Genomic DNA, 19,172 nt, shown 5'->3' on the forward strand with positions numbered 1-19,172 from the left:
GGGAGGTGGGGGGGGGAGGGCGGGGGGAAGTGGTTCCCGCTGGGCTTAAAAGCGTTGAAGGAGATGGAATTGGGCCTTCGGTTCCGACATTGGGGTCTGTCACCCGCGGAAGTGCGCCTGGCGCTCTATGCGGCTTTGCTGCTGCCGTTAGCGAACCTTAGGTACCGGGAAAAGACGGGGAAAAAGTTGAATTTGAATTTAAACAAGAAGCCGCTGGAAGTGAGTCGTTACGTGTTCGCCCGCATGCTGAAGATGAAGGCTAAGGACGCGGACAAGTTGATTCTGCTCCATCAAGTCGTGGATGGCTTCGTCCCTTTTCTGGAGGAAGGCAAGAAGGGAAGGAGGGAAGGAGGGAAGGAGGGGGGAATGGAGGCGCGGTTGAAACGGGAGCAGATAGGAGGGTTGATGCTGCAGGTTGGCCCCTTATGGCGAGCCGCCCTGCTGCTGGCGGCTGTCAAATGTAGCATCAGGGAGGAGGAAGGAGGAACGAGGGCGCAGACCATGGGCAGTGCCTCGTTTGTGAGGACAGGGGGCTCGGGGGGGAAGGACGGGATAGAGGGGAGGGACGGTCAGGGGGGAGGGGGAAGGGGAGGGGAAATTCTCCTACCGACAGGCGGCCTTGCAGGTATCCGACTACATCCAATCCGCGGGGCTGTCAGAGATCTACCTACAAGCCCCTCCGCTGGATGGAGAAGGCTTGCGAAGGGTCCTCCCTGGTATTCCCCACGGCCCGCCCTTTCGCCTTGTCATGGATGCGCAGGTGGGCATCTGGCTGAGGGAGCCGGAGGTAGGGGGGGCAGAGATGGGAAGCCGTCTGCGGGAAGCGTTTCCCGAGTATGGCTGAGGATCAGGAGGGGCGGAGGGGGGGGCTGTACATAAGACGATCACGGCGTTTAGACTTACCAAAAACACTGAATGGTCTCGACACCACAAAAGAAAGAAGAAAACAGTATGGATCTACCTCGGACAATTCAGATCGTGTGATCTTCCCTGCTTCCGATTCTTTGTGCTGCCTGAGCTCCTTGGCAGAGAAATGAAAGTGATCCTGGATTCCAAAATTTTGCATATCTACACTATCTACGTTACACTGCCCCTCCTTTCCCCCTCTTCTCGCCCATCCCTCTCCCCCTTTTACCGGGCAGACAAGCTACAAGGTGGCCCTGAAAACCCTTTCTTCTTCCCCATTCCATGTCCTCCTCTGCCATTTCCTCCCTCCCCCCCTCTCCCCCTCCCTCCTAGCACACGGGCATGACACCCGCCCAGTTCCCGACGATGTTCAAGGACAAGGCCAAGGCCACGCAGGCCGTTGGAACCACGGGTAGGTGGGGCAAGACGCCGAAATTGGAGCCCCCGCATTGAAGACCCGGCCAATGCTTCTGGAAGAAATGCGCCGTCACCACCGTCCCTGCCCCGGAGACAAAGTGCCAGGCCGTGTGCCAATCATCGTACTGGCGGCCCGCGCACTGCCGGAACCCGGGGCCGTGTCTATGCTCCCGGGCCAGAGAGGCGGGCATGCCACAGAAGACGATCAAAAAGACGGCTATCGGGAGACCGACCACGGTGGCGAAGCAGTGGGTCCAGTCCTGCACATGGATCGCCATACACCCCGCATACAGGGTGAGGAAGAGAAGGGAAGAGGCAAAGGTGTTGTCAAAGTTAAAAAAGACAGCCTCCTTCCGAATATGATAGAGGCTGGATCCGGCGCATGTGACGATTTGCAAGGTCCCGAAGGCGTATTGTCCCAAATACAGGGAATAAACGCCAGCGATACCGTACACGCAAGATGACCAGACGAGCTTGTCAGAGACAGGCCGTATAAGGTCGTCCACGTGCAGGCGTACCGTCACGTCGTCCAAAAGGGGCGAGGGCTTGATGAAGTAGTCGGCGTATGAGCTGATAAAAAGGGCAAGGCAGGCTTTCTTCAGGAGCAAACTGTTTTGAGGAGAGGGATGAGATCTTGTGTTTCAGAGCATGTAGAGGACAACCTGGATGAAAGAAGGATGGGACCATAGAGTGCTGCTACTTCATGTCTGATTTGGCCTTTCTTGTAATGACTTGGCTTTCAGTCCCATAGTGACCTCCCTTCCACTCCGTGTGCTCAAGATTCTATTCCTCGAATCAACGACCGTCGACGAACTCACCTCACGTCGTCATTTTCCAAAAATATGAGGGCCGCAGCCAGCAAGCTTAAACATGAGACGTGGCGTTTGCTCAGCGCTCTGTAATGCCGACCGAGCTCGCCTACATGCTCCCGGACCTCGACAGGCACGTCATCCTCCTCCTTGTCCTCCACCGTATGTGGCGTAGACATGAGTCCTACAGCAACCACCGATGGTAGCAAGCGCTCCTCTTCGTCGACGCGGCTTGATACCATCATCGCAGGCCTCACGGTGCTTGCCGCAAATGCTTCTCCTCCCTGACCTGGCGTGAGATGTGACTGATTAAATGCTGTTGGTATGCAACATGACGACGTTGCATCGCTAAAACCTCCTGGCCGCCCAGGTTTTCCTCATCCAAAATTCATGCATCTTTTCCTGTTGTTTTTCGCTCACATGACAATTTTGTCATTGCATGAATAGATTTCCTGGGAAAATGCCTCGGGAAGTCATCACGCTGCAAGTGGGCCAGGCAGGGAACCAGATAGGTCGACGCTTTTGGGAGCAGGCCCTTGAAGAACATTGCCAACCCGACGAGGACGATGACCACGGTGAATTGAAATTTACGGACAGCATGTCTTCATTTTTTCATCTTCACGACAACGATGATTTGATATGTGGGACTGCTAGGAAAGTCCGGGATCGTATTGTCAAACCTGGCGCTCTAAAAGCGCGGGCCGTATTAGTAGACATGGAGGAGGGCCCGGTCACGGAGACCCTTCGAGGACCTTTACGAGGACTTTTTGACAGCCATCAATCATTAACAGACGTCTCAGGGGCGGGAAATAATTTTGCACACGGCCATCACTGTTATGGACCGCAATATGGGGAGAGTGTTTTGGAAGCTGTTCGTCAGGCGGCAGAGCTGTGCGACTCACTGCAATCCTTTTTCCTGATGCATTCTTTGGGAGGAGGAACTGGCTCTGGCCTCGGCACATACATACTGACATTGTTGGAAGACGACTTTCCGCAAGTCCACCGTTTCGTAACGGCTATTTTTCCTTCGGAGGATGACGACGTGGTCACCTCGCCCTATAACAGCGTCTTGGCTCTGCAGCAACTAACGGCGCACGCGGACTGTGTTCTCCCCGTGGAAAATCAGTCCTTGATGACCTTGGCCGCCCCCTTTCCATGGGTGACCAGATCCGGCAGCACGGTCGCGGGGTTTCACCGGCCGTCGACCATGGATCGGCTACTCGCGCCTCCCTGCCCTCCGGTGGGATTGCCCAAGGAAGGAAAAATGCGGCCTCTGCCGCGGCCCACACCAACGGCCGCACCGGCTCCAGCTGCAGCCGCTCTGCGGGGGGCAGCCGGTGGATTGGAGCAGGCAGCCGAGCGGCCAGCGTGTGGTTTCGATGGCATGAACGATTTGGTGGCCAGGCTGCTACTGGACCTGACGGCCTCCATGCGGTTCGGCGGCGAGTTGAACGTGGATCTCAACGAGATCACCACCAACCTCGTCCCCTACCCTCGGCTGCACTATCTCATGTCCAGCCTGAGCCTGTCTTCGTCGACCGGTACTTCCCGCAACAATGCTCAGGAATGGGAACCGCTGGGCAGTGCTCAAGCCGCAGCCTCTCTCCATTTGCGTCAAATCTGCTCGAAAGTCTTCGCCCGGGAGAATCAGCTCTTGCGTGCCGATCCACGGCAAGGGTCCGTCCTGGCGTGCGCCCTTCTCTTTCGGGGACAGGAGCTCTCCCTTGCAGACGTGACAGAAAACGTCAAAAAACTGCAGCGGGAAATGAACATGGCGTCGTGGAACAAGGACGGATTTAAAATCGGCCTCTGTCAAGCTACGGGCTCTTCCTCCTCCCCAACGTCCTCTGGGCCTCCCCCTCCACCTTCCTTGCTTTCTCTGACGAACAACAGCTGCGTGACTAGCACGTTCTTGCGTCTGCTCGGGCGGTTTCAGAAGCTTTACCGACGCCGGGCGATGGTGCATCACTACGCCGAATATATGGACGTTACCCTTCTGGAGGAGGCGAGGGAGGACTTGCGCGGGCTGATCGAGGAGTACCACGGGGTTGGAGCGAGAGGAAAAGCGGTAGGGAGGAGGGTGACAGGCTGTGGGGCGGGCTCGCTTGTTGCTTGAGCCGGTGCTAAGCAGGGGCTGGTGAGCAAAGTGAGAACATTTGGGACCTACCAGGCCGTACCGCGATCGGAAAATGGCGGACCTTTAAGGTCCTGCTACTTGAGAATATATAGTAACGTCAAGGCGACGCAAAAGTTGACGAAAAGGCGACGCAAAAGTATATTTGAAGGGCAACACAATAACTTCTGCCTAATGGATGCGGAAACACATGAATTCACGGGCAGGAATCACAGCATTCCTGATTTTTTCCATACACACATGTTTTCTTTCTGTTCACCTTTGTATCTGGCAACTTTCTTCTCACTTTCTCCTCCCTCTACGACCCCCACGCAAAGATTTCAGGATCTAGAGGTAGCAGAGCCTGTCGAAATCCTCTTTTTCCTGAACCCTCGACGCCTCATCTTCCACCCTCTCTTTTCCAAGTGGTCTTTTGTCCGTTAAAATGCATTACCAACCTGGTCGCCTTACACACCTCTCTAACGTGCACATTCGTCCGCTGCTTGCTTTCTTGCATCCTGCTGCGTGCCATGTAAAATGTGCTCCTCCAACTTCCAGTGTTTCTTGCTTTCTAACAAGCGCTGGCAGGTACCCGAAGAAGTGCTCTTGACTGTTGATAGTCAAAATGCTTAGCTAACGAAGTGGTTTGTTGTCCTATTCTCTACTTTTCTAATATTACAAGGTGCACCCCCAATTCCTAAATCCACGAGTCAATCGCCAACTGCCCCCCCACGAGCGTCACGTGAACGACCTCGAACACGCTTCGTGTCCGACACGATTTTTTGACTACCTCTGCAACGACAAGCTTCGCAGATTGTAGGGGACGGGGAGAATCATTTGCATCCTGTGGTTCTTGGAGTGCTCGCTGAACTGGTTTTCACGGCGCCATCCGCGATGCTCATACTTGTACCTGTGTGCGGCCGCTTGCGGATGCTCTTGACAGCTCCCACACAAATCGTAGTCATAGCACTGTGAGGAAGAAAAATGGTCAAAGGATATACGGTAAGGCGCAAGAGAAAGGCATCGAGTGTGCCGGAGAAGGCTTCAAAGGGGCGACAAGTCGCTTCCCGTCCCGTCCGCGCGCAAGGAACGAGGCTTCCACACGTACCATGCAGCATTTGTATCTAGGCCCTGTGAAGTCCGTCGCCCCACAACGGTCGCAACAGAAGCCCAAGTGCCGGCCTTGGATCACGTAGTCCATCGTTTGTCTGGCATTCATGTGCTTGTGTTGGTAATAGACGTTGCGGACGCGGAACGATTGGTAGCCAAAGCGTTCAAACAGGTTCACGACCTGCTCCAATTTCAAGGTGCTGTACTTTGGAGACGCTCGACGTGGGCGGACGCGAGGGCGGGAGGAAAATAAAGCGGCGTTGGCCAAGGCGGGCGGGGCAAGGAAACAGGCAAGGGCCCCCGCCGTGCCTTCTCGGTCTTCCGTGGTTGCTCCCGCGGCAGTCACCCCCTTCTTGGTATTTCCCCGAGATGGACCCGTCTTTCCCATCCGTTCGTTTTTTTGATCGCCGGCACTGCTGCTTTTTCCCACGTACTGCTGGGAACAGTCCTCCTCGACCATCTCATCCTCCACGTCCATACACATCAAGGAGCGCGCTCGCTCCGCGGCTTGTAGGCTGTCTTGGCCGTAGTACATGACGCAGGCCTCGTGAAAGAGCTCCTCCAGGTACCCGCGGTAGGTTCCTTCCACAACAGCTTCCATGCCCTCCACATAAAAGGTCAAAATTTGTCCATTCTCGACCCCGATGTCCCGCAGAGTCGCCTGTTCCTCAGGCCGTTCCCTATTGTTATCCCGAGGACGGGCCACCCCCCGCAGATGTTGCGCGGGAAGGGGACAGGCAATCATCCGGTGCATTCCTTGGCCACAGCGTTGCCACGTGGCAGGCGTGGTTTCCATGTGGGCGCCCAAGGTCTCTGGAGGCCTGTGCACAAGACCCCCGACCAGGACGAACATGTGCCGCAGGAGGGTGCGGTGCGTCACCACCGCGTGGGAGAGGTAGGCGATTCGACCCGAGACAGGGTTCATCCACTTGAGGAAGACCAGCACGTGCATATCGGGGGAGGGCATGGGGCAAGGGGGAACGACAGCCAGGGCGGCCGGATCCTCCGTAGCGGCGGCCGCTGATTGGGCCGCATGGGATTGGTGGCACAGGTCACGCGAGTCCGGCATCAACGCCACAGGTGAGAGCGTTTGATGGGCCTGACACTGGTGCAGTCCTGGTATATCGGGTAGGCATCCGTCAGCTTCCCCTCTCGAGTTCTCTCCCTTGTCCGGCTGGCTGCCTTGCCCTTCATCTTGGCTGGTGGCCATCAGGACGGAGAGCTCTGGCGCGTCCCTCTCTTCCTCATCCATCTCCTCCACGGCCGCCGTGCCACTGGTCCAGGCTGGTGTGGAGGCAAAGCCTCCATCCTCCGCGCATTCCGCCCAGACCCTGGCGACGCCGAGACCGTCCATGTGCAGTTGAAGGAGGGAGAAGAGGGTGACAGCGGAAGCATCTTCGTCGGCCAGGGGGGCGGCTGGAGGGGCGGGCACCGTGGGAGGGACGGGTGCCAAGGGAGCTAACGGCGTGTGCTGCGGAGGAGTCACCGCGGCGTTGGGGTTGAGCTGGTGGGGGTTTTGGTTTTGTGCCACCGGGGGCGCGGTCGTTGGGGTTGGTTGCCCGTTGCTGCTACTGCTGTTGCTGCTGCCCCCTGCGTTCGTCAGAATCTCCCGCGGGCACAGGATGGTGTCAGGCCATGGCTGGGTAAAGACCCAGAGCCGGAAATGCTCCGGGGAAGGCATGCCCAAGTCACGTGCCAACATCTCCTTGAAGGCCGTCAAGGTCGTGCAATGGAAAAGCTCGTACGTGAGGCTGTCGTCCGCCCCGGCCGGGGCCTCAGCCCCCGTGTCCATGATCCCAAAGCCTTCGTGGGCGGCCAGGTGGGCGTTCCGCACCACTTTTACGGTCAGGTACAAGAGGCGGAGGCGGACCTTGAGCTTGAGTGCGTCGTCCACCACGAATCCGGAGGCTGGGTCTTTAAGTTTAGTCACCGGCAAGAGGGAATGGACTCCCCAATTCTTCCGGTTCTTGTGGAAACGATCGTTAAGCATGGAGGAATGCCAGGTCACGTTCCGACCTTTGCGTTGCTGGTTGCAAGCAGTGAGAGAAAAGGCACAGCAACACTCCCAGTCCCCCGGAGGAGACCCAATCCCCCCCCCATGACCATAGCCACTCAGCGCCGCCATCGCAGCCGCCTCCATGTGATGGTTCGGATTCAGGCCCGTGGGCATCCCTGTCGCGGCAGCAGCCGTAGCCGCGGCTACGGCTTCCGAAAAGCCGGGGTTTTGAACCAGAGCCTCGGCGACGGGAGGGATGGGTAGGCCGGCGGCTACGGAGGCAGCCAGTGCGGCAGTCGCAGCGGTGGACGGCGGAAGAGGAGCTGCCGGTGAACAAGCCAGGTAGACTGACACACCAGGCTCGAGAAAATAAACGTTCGGGTTCCCAACAGGGTCGACGATCACTTTGAAGGTGTAGTCCTCGACGCGGAAGGAAGGGGAATATCTCCGCTCAGGGTTGGAGAGGAAGTCCGTGACCGTCCATTCAAACACAGCGGACCGATTGCGCCGATTCCGGTCTTGAAACAAAGCTTTCCAGTCTCCGTTGTATGGCATGATGTCGTAGGTTTCCTTCAAATGGGGGAAAAGTCGCCAAGCTGCATTCTCCCAGTATGAACGATGGTCTGTCAATTGGCAAAAGTCCTTGCACACGCACGCGCACGTGAGCAAGGACTCCCCGTCAAGAAAGGACAGCGTACGGGACAACAAATCTAACGGAAGATTATCCATGACTTGCACAGAAATTTCCAGGGATACAGCGACTTTGGCCTCGCTCTACAGAGGAAAACGGCGCAGGAGGAAAGATGGGATGGGCTCAGGAAGGACTGCACACGGCTTTCGACGCACCTTGCGCGTCCACAAGACCCTGGCCCTATATTTTGTAAGAGATTGGTCTAATTAGTCCGCATGAGCAAGAGCGTTGCAATTTGGTGCACGGAGGCTTTTGAAAATATCACATCGAGTTTGCCTATGTGTATGGGCGCTCTCGCTTCGTCACACTAGAAAATTATAAGAGCTGGAACAATACCATCTCTCTGGAAATTAAGGTATTTCTTGTGCAAGCGTTCTATACAGCATGGTTTAAATCGTAGGATGGCGGCATCGAGAGGGACGGTCACTTCGATACGTTTTACAATGTCCGTGGGCGTGTAAAGTGAAGGACAAGTAGACAGCGGGCATAAAACACTCCCGCAGACCCCACTAGCAGGCACCGCAAAAATCAGAAAAATGAGGAGTCGACGGCTCCAGCATGCATCCTCGCAATCGTTACGCAGGCATCGAAGCCATCCAGGCCTGGTTCAAAAGAGCAAGCCATCCTTATTCATGGGTTCAATTTCGAGAGCTTGGGCCCCCGTACTGGAAGTCTCGCCGAGTCGTCTTGAGCGACATGGAAGCACCAACGACATTACACGGGGACGTAATGTCCCGGGAACGACAGGATACGCTCGCAGGGTCGCGTGGTGCCGAAAGTCGCATGCCCATGTGCATGCACGTCCCCTCGTAGTGGTGTGTATCGCCGGGGAGCATTTCTCTCCCTCATATTAGGGAGATAACATGAGAGAGGAGAGGGTCGGTTCACACATAACACGCAGACACGCCCATACCCCAAGCCCATATTCCATGCCCACGAGACATATGGCAGGTCAAGGCCTTGTCGCATTTGAGGGAGTTGTATCATTGTTTTACAGCTTTTTTATGATTTTTCTCCACTGAGGCAGCATCAAGGGAGCGGCAGCCCTGCGGTGGCAGCTTGTCTTCCCCCTTTCCCCTGACCTCCTGTCTCATGATACCATCCCATGTGCGCGATTAGGCACGTAGCAGGTCGGCTGCAATAGCATGTGGCACAAGAATAAATGTAAAAAGTAACTAAGGAGCTGTCGTTCATAAAGAGGTTGTTCGGCTCCTTAGTTAATTTTTGAAAGGTAGCATACAATCAATAGTAGCTCGCGAGTGTCTTGGCCGTAAAATCGGCAAAAGACATGCCTGGCTCCCATCGACTGTCCAAAGAGGGCAGATGCACATGCGCCCCTTTCTCGTGAATCCTATCACCGATTTTTTGGGTGACATCTTCGCGCGATCGACCTGCGGGCATAGTCATGGACTCGTCCATCTCCGGCTCCATGAACACCGCAAACGTCTCTCGACTGAGCCTTCGCTTGGCCAACGTCGTCCCTTTGACCGCGTGTGGAGTAGCTTTTAACAAGCCTCCGGAGTGAATCTGGGCCGTCTCGCCGATTTGGAAGGCCAGATGGTCGGGGGGGATGTTGACTTTCACCACCTGCCCGTTCCGGCTGAGCACGAAGAGGCCCCCCTCCTCCTTTTCTAACCCTCCATGCACACCCTTGCCAAAGCAATCGCTAAAATCAACTTCCTCCCCTTCTTCGTCCACATAGAGTGCCGACGTCAGCCCCGTAAGTGAACCGTGGTCATTGTGCCAGCCACACCATTCGCTGGCACCCGCCCAAGCCTCTCCCGTCCCTTCCCATCCCCTAGCTGCACCATCAGGGCCCTTTCCTTCCGGAATAATGGGGAAATAATGCAGGAGCCGGGCTTTGCACACCCTTGACTCCCTCACGATCTTCTCCAGTCTGTTGGGGGGGTACGCAGGGCACATCCTAGAGACGTAGGAATCGCATTGCCGTGCCACCAGCGCCCCGACCTCCACGATCAACCCTCCCATGTCTTTAAAGGCCGGCTCTAAGGCGGGAAGATCGGCAGTGGGCCAGATGTTGGGATGGAGGAACGCTGGGTATTTCTCGATGAGGTTCTGGTCGGAGCAGGGGGTGTCGTGCAAGGGGTTGGCGTAATATGAACCCTTCAGCAAGTCAGGCCGTCCCTCCTGCAAACATTCCTTCCCATGGCTCCAACCGAAGGAATAAGAACTCAACGAATGTTCGTATTTCGCCCGGACAGTCGAGGGCAGAGAGGCGAACGCGTAAGCTAGATGAAGGATGGAACGGCGCTTTTCAGAGAGCCCCGGGACTCCCGAGACTGTCAACAGGCCCATACCGTGCTCTCCGAAAGCCTGGTGAGGTAGGTCATCATCAAAATTTAAAGTGAGCGCCGTGTCAGAACACATGGAAAGGACCACGACTAAAGTGACGGGCAAAGCTCTCAGGAGTGGACCTTTTCTCATGTCGTAGTACTTTATATATGTCCCTCCCGTGAACCTCCCCTTCACCTTCTCAATCTCCCTCGACAAGTCCTTGCTGGCCAGCAAATCATCGTATCGGACCTCTACAATTCTTGTACGTGAGTTGCTGTCATCGAGTTGTTATGATGAAAAAAGTGAGGTCATGTCTGTTGTGACTTCTTCGATCGAGCTTCGTTCTTACCTCTGCTCCATCTTGAAGGCTTCAGGGACCAAGTTAGATTGGCAGTCTGGGTTACCCTCTTCCACCCTCGTTTCTCAAAAGACTCAAATAAAGCATCTGTATATCATACAGCATTGATCAGAGAACGTACATGAGGCGTCAAGGTCGTTCATAAATCAGCGGCCCTTCGGCGACACTCCTCAACTCCAAGCGCGAGCGAGTACGTCGTTCGAAGTATCTTCCTTTCCAAGCCCGACAAACTCCCTTCCGCCGAGAAGGAAAAAAATCCCGCCCCATTGCTAAACCCAAACTAATTATATTATTTCTTACATTGATCAGGTTGGAAATCGAGTTTCTCACGGACTTGTTTAACAGCGTCCCTGTTGACAAGGGTTAAGATAAGCCCTTCGGCCCATATCGAGCTCCTCGCACTCCAAGGAAGTCGGCCTACCACCTCCCTTGCCGCCTCAATCGAGCAACTTAGACGTAGCCTTGTAGCTTTCATGTCAGAGCTATCTGATAATGATGTGTTTCGATGTCATCCCTCCTTGTCAATCAAATCTATCGCATGGCTTTGCTTTGTATTGATTGCTCGCAGTGCTTCCATTGAGCAAGAAAATGTCCTGTGTCCAAGTCTTCGCTCGGGGCCGACTCTGTACTCTTCATCTGACATTTTTTCGACGGACTTCACAGAGCAAAATCAAGTTCAATCGTTTTTGAGCGAAAATTATGGCCGCGTGAACACTGATGGGGTCTTGGCCTGCCGACGCTCCGATCACTTGCTCTACAATACATCGATGAGCGGCGCAGGTTTGGAGACCGATGTGCGAGGTTTACGCATTGTAATGGACAACAACGGGGGGGCAGTATGCGATCATAATTCAGAGATAGCTACGGGCCACCTGTTAACCAGATTTTACCTGCAAGAAGGGCGGATCGACCTGACAGCACGTATGGGATACGGGCCTGACGCCGCTCCAAGATATCATAGCGAAGACAGTTTCTCATGCTTAGGTTTGTATGTGCATCAATCTGTATCCCAACATGGCTATCGAAACGAAATCTCGATGTGCGTGAGTTCCAAAGACCCAAGCACTGTTCGCATGGGGGTGTGGAATGGATCCCCTGCCGATCAAGAGGAGGCCAGGCAGGCCAAGACGTCCATGGATTTGTCCCAAGCCTTCCACACCTACAGCATCGAGTGGACTGCGAGCCGCGTGCGTTTTTGGCTCGACGACTTGAAGCTCTGGGACATGCCGGGGCAACGATTTTGTGCGGGTGTACACGCGGCGAAAATCGACGCCGGGATGAGCCAAGGGCGGCGGCTACCTTACGAGCCCATGTCTGTACGGATTATTTTAAGGCCGTTGGGGATCAAAAACAAAGCAACGACATACATGGATGCCACAAAATTTTCCTACTTCCCCCTGGTCCAGGCAGAGGAGGAGTCAGAGCCGGTGTTCCACGTGTCGGCTGGGACCTCTTTGACAACGGAAGGGTTGGGGAAGGCGCGGGGCCTGGGAAATTTGTGGCAGCTCCTCAGCATGTGTGTAATTATTGTGTATTTCATTTGAAAGCATTGGCCGATGTACACGGGCACGGCCTTTGTAAATTATTGGACGCGGGTGCCGCTGCTCGTGAGGTTCGCTTGCATGATTCATTAAGCTCATATATTTTCACGGGAATACCAGGCGACGACATCAAAGAAAAATAATTGGGCATGGTATCTGCATTCAGGCATGCACAGAACAGTACGACTTCCAGAAGGCAACATGTACCCTAACAGCATCGCTTTCAAACAGTGACTGTCGTCTCGTGACGTTGTGTTTTACTTTTCACTTGATCCCTTCGACTGCGGTCTGTCAAAGCCCCTCGTACACACATTTTTGCCGTGTGCATTGACCGTGGGACCTGCAACGATAGTAGAAACAGCGACAGCGACAGGTAAGGAACCCCGGGGATTGTGCGCAATCCGCCGACGAACATCAGCTCGGGAAGGGCCATCGCCTTGACTTTAACTAAGATGTCGTTCGCTCGACTCGTTTTTCCAATAAAACCACGAAATAACTGTGTACACCAAGCAATAAATTCGATATGCAAACAATCTATGCTAGAAGCTGCGTAAATTTGGGGGCATGTGCAACGGTCAGTACGTCATCGAGAAGACTTGTCCCATTCTGCCTTGCACTCCCCATCTCCAATCCCGTAGCAGGCACCATCCCGGCCCGTGTCATGAGCAGCCCGTCTCACTCCTACCCAACGTTGTGGCATCCCATGTAGTTTAGTCTCTTTGCTCTTATACGCCTTCGCATTTCCCATCTCTGTCTGGCGTGTGAGATGCTCAGCCCCTCTATCCTTCTCCCCCACGGGCTCTCAATAAGTCTGCGTCCGTTCCAACTTCCGTCCCTTGCTCTGCTGCTGTTGGTTCTGCACCAGGGCCTTTACAAGCTTCTTCGATTTCATTTTTTCTTGGAGCAGCTCCCGCTCGAGTTTACTACGCAGACGCGGGTGTGTCAACAAGACAGCTGCCGAGGGTCGTTGAGAAGGTTCGCGCTGATGGTAGAGGGAGGGAATAGGTCCGGGTACGGTGAAAAGGTGGGCATGTGGGTGCGGTGGTCAAGATACACATGAGAAGGATAAAAAGGAATAGGCGTGGCATCCGATTGGCAAAGCATGGCATGGAAACGAGCACTGTCGTGGGGCCCTGTTTTAAAAAGGGATGGTCTCCACCACTGTCATCACGGAGGCACCCCTAAATCCCTGCCAATTTTCTTTCAGCTGCCTACCGCCATCATCTGGGCGAGGACCCGCATCAAATCAGAGACCAGAACCGCCGGTTCTCCTTTTAAAGAAGGGGGATGCCCAGACCGCAAGGCGTGCCACTCCTCCCCGTTCGGTGGCAGAGCCCGGCCCCGGCCCATTTCGTAGACGGTCGCCCCCAGGGAGAAGATGTCGCATTTCGTCAGGTCCTTCGGTCCGTCCTGGAGGAGCTCGGCGGACATGTAGCGGGAGTCGCCTTCAACCAAGCTGTCGCCCAGACCGTCGCTGCTGTTGACGGAGGCGACCAGGCCGAAGTCCCCCAGCTTATACACACCCGCCTTGATAAAGATGTTGCCAGGCTGGGAAAACGGGAATATGAGGGAGCAAAGGAGGGAAAGGGGGGAATATAAAAGACGTTTGTGAGACGCACGGGTCATGGGGCGGACAAATGCCCTCCGGCTGCCCTGAGCTCGCCCCATACCTCCCTAGCCCCTCTGTTCCTTCCCCCCTGTGGTCCTGGGTGCTCCAAGCCACTTTCGCACCTTCACGTCCAAGTGTACGAGGCCATGTCGGTGCAACACGTCCAAAGCCAGGAGCATCTGTCGCATGAAATCAAACACCTCTTCGAAGCCCATCTTCTCCCCGGCTCGAAGCGCCCCGTCCAAGCTCTCCTCGCACAACTCTGTCTGCATGAAGAGACGCTCGTCCTCGATCCAAGCCTGGTGGTACCGAACAACATGCAAGACTTCCTCGCTGCTGTCCGCAGCGCACACTTTCGCCAACGCCTTCACCTCTTGCAGGTAACGGTTTCGGTCTGCGGGCCCCCGGAAACGGCGACGGGTGCACTTGACCGCATATTCCACCCCGTCCACCCGGCTTCGGACACGGTAGACCTCCCCGAAACAGCCCGAGCCTATGACGCGGACAACGTCAAAGTCCGTTTGGAAACGCGACACCGGCGTGGTCGGCCCATGACCCTGATGGAGGGAAGTCCGCCGGCCGCTGCTTCCTGGCCCGGCCCCGCTGCCTCGGTGCTTGTCGGTGCTACAGGGGTTGCTGCCGCGGCCGTTCCGTTTGGAGGAGTGCGTGGGGTGATGGTGGGAATGCGGTTCGTGGGGATGTCGGTGGAGAGAGGAAGGCGTCCTGGTGGCAGAAGCCGGGGCATAGCCCGGATGGGCGGGTTTGTATGGAGTGGGAGGAGGGAAAGCCATTACATCAGACGGGCTCTCATCCAAGAAATAGTTTTTCCCAAGTTCATCTTGCATAGCATAGCCACGTTGGAGATCTCGGTTAATATTCTCCCGTAGATGCGCCTGGGGAGGTCCCATCGGTGCGGAGTAGGGCTGGTGCTGCGAATTATGACCAGAGAAAGGGGAGGCGATGGGCCGTGATAGGTGAAAATCGCAATTAGCACGTCCATTTCTCTTGTAATCGCTGGATGTGGAAGATGAAGAGGGGGGCAGGGGCGGCAATGGTGAACAGGTGGTTTCGTAGTCATCGACAGGCGTGAATGTACGTTGCAATCCTCCTGGGGAAGGTGGACGGGGCAGAATATAGTCGTCACTACCGCCTGGGCTACCGCCACTTCCTCCCCCATCTTCCATTTTTAGCGGACCGTCGTCGTCGTCCAGGTCCATCATCATTGATGACATCTGCGTCGCAGTATGACTGGTTGATAGAAACGGGCAAGGGGAGATGAGATTCCGGGGATCGAGAACGAGTGACAATACTTTTTCGAAAAGATAGAGGGGCAATGAGTGCGTCATGTCAGTGTCAGGTCTTCATCTGGATCTCATATGCAAGAGATCTCTCGTAAAGTGCACGCATGCCATGTCAAGGCTATTGTGATGCTTGAGTATTGGTGCACGTGTCCTTGATTTTTTGAACAGGGCTTTTGGGCGGGAAGGGGGGGCAGGGATGGGGCTGGCGGCCAGCGTCAGCTGTCGCTCCGTCCGTCGCTAATTATGATGGAAAAGATACCCTCGCCCGTCATCTTCAAGTCGTTCCTTACCGGTGGTTTTGGGGCTCACTCGCATTAAGAGGGCAAGAAAATGCTTCACGTAAGTCCCTCACGACTTATTCTTTGGATTTTGATACAGGATTGTCATTTATTTGGCGGATATTTTACGCTTTTGAGGTCTTCTGTTCTGCTCTTCCTTCGATGCCGCGCATCCTGTCCGTCGCTTTCGTGTGTTGCTGCTATCATGCCTCAACAAGCGCATTTTTCTTGCAGCCAACCTTGTCCACGAAGATGGCCTCTATTACAAGCGTGCGCCAAACAGCGGCATTGGAAGCAGGGACATCAGCCTCATTGGATGATCAAGCAGAGTACGTACTTGTTCGGCCAATATCCACCCCTCCACATTCCTGTTTCTGGCTGAGTCTCGTCTTGTACTTTTCGTAGATGAAGATCAGATGCATGGTTTGTTTAAGATACAAAACCATTTGTTTACTTTGTGCTGTGTCTTCTTCAACCTTCGGCATTCTCCACGCGATTCTTGCTATTTGCCCTCATCCCTTCGGGCTAAGAAGTCACTTTCTTGCATTTAAATTCTTCCCACAATTCTAGCTTCGTGAAGGCAGAACTCGCTCGTAAGAAGCAAGAATATGATGCCTCCCTAAAAGCGAGAATTTCTGCCTCCGTAGCTAATGCAGACGTAGCCGACAGTATCCCGCCTCTTGATTCTCTCCCTTATGTGCCCTATTTGGATGAGACCGGTAAAATCAACGACTGCGGCGCTGATGCTAAGGTGAAGGCGAGTGTATACGCACTGTATGATGAGAGCGAAACTGTGCGATACATTGGTGTTTCCCGCTCCGTGACGCAAAGCCTGCGCTTGCACTTGGCGCGGATGCCTGAACAGACCTACGGCTTCCGCGTTTATCACATTTCCAAGCCGACCCGTGTCTTGTTGGAAATCACGCGCGATACGTGGGTCGATCAGCTGGGCTACCAGCCTCAGGTATGTGCTTGCTTGAGGAGGTTCCTTTCTCTACTGTGTGGGTGGTGACGCGTGACGGAGTCGGGTGCACGGTGTCCACGCCAGACTACTTGGGTATCTCTACGTGAAAGAGGCAAAAAGAGTTTTACATCAGTACGAGGGAGAGATAAATGAAGGATTGTCTCCGGCGAACGAAGCACTTTGCAGGTGGCTTCGTCTCAATTACTCCTTTCCTCTTCGTATACGCACTCCCTCTTCCATGCAGGGCAACGATAACGGGCCAAATCAACAGCTTTGGGAGAGCGCTTTGGATGTAAAACCTTTGATGAACGAAGCGGATCACGCAGCCCTAGGTATGTGGGTATCCGTGGTGGGCGTTGCAAGAGCCTGGCCTTCTGTGTTTTCCCTCTCGACGATGCGATCTCATTCCGTATATATTCCTCCCATGCCCCCTTGTGATAGTGCTTTTTTTGAGTATAAACAATATCTTCCTATTACTTACCCGGTCTAAATGAGACCGTCCTTGTTCCATTTCTATATTTTATTTATTTCCTTTCACGCTGACCTTGACAGAAACTGCCCGCATCAAGCAGCGTTCCGAGGAAAACGCAATGAAGAAAGTGACGCGCCGCTTCGAAGAGGCCAAAATATCTGTTTTGAATGCCCGAGGTGTAACTGAGAGTCTTCGATTCGACCCCAAATTGAAAGGAAAGGGGTTGCTGGATTTGTACTTAGAGAAGCAACCTGATTCAGCGGTGCCTGATTCCAAGCCTTCATCGAAGAAAACGTCGTGAGAAAGCTGACTACAAGAATAATTAGAATACCAGAGCTTCGTGTGAAATGTCGAGAAGCTGCAAAGAGTAAGGGGAACAAGGAGGAGTGGATTCCTGGAACAAGGGATATTTTGGTTTTTGATTGGGTCATCAAAGGAATAGGAAAGGAGCGAAATGGCTTTAAAGCTACCTCTTCAACCGGCAATATTAAATTGACAGCTTGCAAATTTCAAAGTCCTTTGTCGCGCTGTACTTTTTCCTAATTTAAGAAATTCAAGGTTGCTCCCCAAATTTCGACGCATTACTTCCTGCACGTCTATTCTACACAACTGCCATCTCCAACAAAGAGTCAAAGACATAAATTACGCACCCAACAATCCCAAAATTTGAAGCCCTAGTGTGCGTTCGTGATCTGCTCCATGCAGAAAAATGGCGGCCAAATGCATGCTATCCTTGGGGAGTGGGGAGGTTATAGGAATTCCTGTCCCCGACTGAGGCCATCGACACAGCGTGGTATTCTCCTTGTTTCCCCTTTTCATGTCCGCGACTGGAACTGGCGCCAATACATCTCCCCATGATACAACATACATAACAGGTGAAGAGCCTTTTGTGTAGCTTCCCATGCGTTTTTTAAACGCAGCTCTCCACTATTGCGACCGGCAACTCGCTATCTGAAGCGTAAAAGACGTAGCCATGATATCCGCCTCTTGATGGGACTTTGGCAGTTTCTTGCACGATAAAAGGTGACATAATTGAGCATGGCAACATTGGAGATGGAAAACTCGTCAGTACACTTTCTAATTCAGGGCCTAAGGAGCAAAGATGCCCAAACTCGGACTCGGTACGTTTCATGATTCTCATCTCGACAGCCAGAAGTTTAGGGATAACATGTGCAGGCTTCAAGTGGTACAATCGCACGTCAGGTGTTTCCTCATGTGTCTTGTTCTTCCCCGGTGTAAAGTACAATGACCTCGTGTTTCTCGCGGCTTTTCTTATGCGTGCACCTCCCTTTGGCTTATCATGGATCTCGAACATGCCCTCAGTGCCGCCAAAGAGCTTCGCAGCTCGATGGAGTCCGCTTCCCGGAGTCTGTCCATTGAGACTTTTGCCCGATTTGAACAAGACCTCTTCCAACGAGTATTTTCTCTGGTTCACGCGCCGGATTCGCCACTGTGGGAAAAGCTGGGCGGGTTGGAGGCAATGGACGAACTCCTCGACGTCCCCTCCGCGGATACTGAGACCAAAGTGATCAAATTCGCCAACAAACTGTCCTTCTCACTACGGTTTGTCCTGGAGGGTCACGTTTTAAGGAGGATGACTGCGTTTTCTTGGGGAAGGATGGTCGATGTGGGGCCTTCGCTGACCTCCCGAGTGGCTTCCCCCCTCTCCCCGTTGCCCTTCCTCCAGATCCTCCATCGAATACGAATTTCTCCTCCAGGCATCCAGGACGCTGGGGCACCTCGCCCGTTCCTCTGTAGTGCCCAACGCGGACTACGTGGAATTTGAAGTGGACCGGGGGGTGGAATGGCTGTCGTCGGAGCAGTCCTCGCGTCGCTTGGCGGCTTGCTTTGTCTTGAAAGAACTGGCCGCAAACGCGCCTACCTTGTTTTATGCCAAGACGGGGGATTTCCTGGACAGGGTATGGGTGGCCCTACGGGACCAGAAGCCCATCATCAGGTTGAATGCGGCGCGGGCCCTGAGTGGGTGCCTACGGATGCTGTCGACTAGGTAGGGCGACGGCCTTGGGGAAGATCGCGCGCGGCCCCTTTCGGTGGAGGGGCACGCCTGCGGAGTCTTCCCGCGCGAAAGCTTGACGTTGATGGCTTTTCTACTTATAACAGGAGCGCGTTGAACCACGTTAATTGGTATTGCAAGGTGTATGAACAGGTCCAAGTGGGTCTTCTGACCGGGCCGGGCAAGGGAGGGCAGACGTCGGCCATGCATGGCTCCCTGCTGGTGGTGGGCGAGATGCTTTCCTACACCGGTGATTTCATGGTGCCGCGCTTCCAGGTAGGGAGGGAGAGCGGGGGGG

At 54.5% G+C, this 19,172-nt stretch overlaps 6 protein-coding genes across 6 annotated transcripts; 2 read left to right on the forward strand and 4 right to left on the reverse strand.

Moving 5' to 3' along the window:
• Window positions 1-1,235: 1,235 nt before the first annotated feature.
• Window positions 1,236-2,428, reverse strand: NGA_0208300 (uncharacterized protein; the record flags this gene model as incomplete). Its single annotated transcript, XM_005854215.1, has 2 exons — window positions 2,142-2,428; window positions 1,236-1,932 (listed from the first exon to the last, which is right to left on the reverse strand). Exons 1-2 carry the CDS (start codon window positions 2,375-2,377, stop codon window positions 1,236-1,238), a joined length of 933 nt encoding a protein of 310 aa, XP_005854277.1. The 5' UTR covers window positions 2,378-2,428.
• A 164-nt stretch (window positions 2,429-2,592) lies between these two features.
• Window positions 2,593-4,248, forward strand: NGA_0208200 (epsilon tubulin; the record flags this gene model as incomplete). The annotated part of the gene is made up of 1 exon (XM_005854214.1): window positions 2,593-4,248. One exon carries the CDS (start codon window positions 2,593-2,595, stop codon window positions 4,246-4,248), a length of 1,656 nt encoding a protein of 551 aa, XP_005854276.1.
• A 783-nt stretch (window positions 4,249-5,031) lies between these two features.
• On the reverse strand, window positions 5,032-7,906 carry NGA_0208600 (potassium channel modulatory factor 1; the record flags this gene model as incomplete). The annotated part of the gene is made up of 2 exons (XM_005854218.1): window positions 5,032-5,214; window positions 5,354-7,906. 2 exons carry the CDS (start codon window positions 7,904-7,906, stop codon window positions 5,032-5,034), a joined length of 2,736 nt encoding a protein of 911 aa, XP_005854280.1.
• Window positions 7,907-9,284: 1,378 nt separating this feature from the next.
• NGA_0208400 (uncharacterized protein) lies at window positions 9,285-10,786 on the reverse strand (the record flags this gene model as incomplete). Its single annotated transcript, XM_005854216.1, has 3 exons — window positions 10,687-10,786; window positions 10,533-10,560; window positions 9,285-10,376 (listed from the first exon to the last, which is right to left on the reverse strand). Exons 1-3 carry the CDS (start codon window positions 10,695-10,697, stop codon window positions 9,285-9,287), a joined length of 1,131 nt encoding a protein of 376 aa, XP_005854278.1. The 5' UTR covers window positions 10,698-10,786.
• A 2,653-nt stretch (window positions 10,787-13,439) lies between these two features.
• On the reverse strand, window positions 13,440-15,065 carry WEE1 (wee1-like protein kinase; the record flags this gene model as incomplete). Its single annotated transcript, XM_005854217.1, has 2 exons — window positions 13,440-13,784; window positions 13,968-15,065. 2 exons carry the CDS (start codon window positions 15,063-15,065, stop codon window positions 13,440-13,442), a joined length of 1,443 nt encoding a protein of 480 aa, XP_005854279.1.
• A 455-nt stretch (window positions 15,066-15,520) lies between these two features.
• NGA_0208100 (protein atypical group) lies at window positions 15,521-18,872 on the forward strand (the record flags this gene model as incomplete). Its single annotated transcript, XM_005854213.1, has 6 exons — window positions 15,521-15,753; window positions 15,995-16,388; window positions 16,633-16,720; window positions 16,941-17,157; window positions 18,184-18,423; window positions 18,548-18,872. Exons 1-6 carry the CDS (start codon window positions 15,587-15,589, stop codon window positions 18,870-18,872), a joined length of 1,431 nt encoding a protein of 476 aa, XP_005854275.1. The 5' UTR covers window positions 15,521-15,586.
• Between the last annotated feature and the right edge of the window lie 300 nt (window positions 18,873-19,172).

The sequence above is a fragment of the Nannochloropsis gaditana genome (genome assembly GCF_000240725.1).
Source record: "Nannochloropsis gaditana CCMP526 unplaced genomic scaffold scaffold582, whole genome shotgun sequence".
Taxonomy (NCBI): Eukaryota; class Eustigmatophyceae; order Eustigmatales; family Monodopsidaceae; genus Microchloropsis; species Microchloropsis gaditana.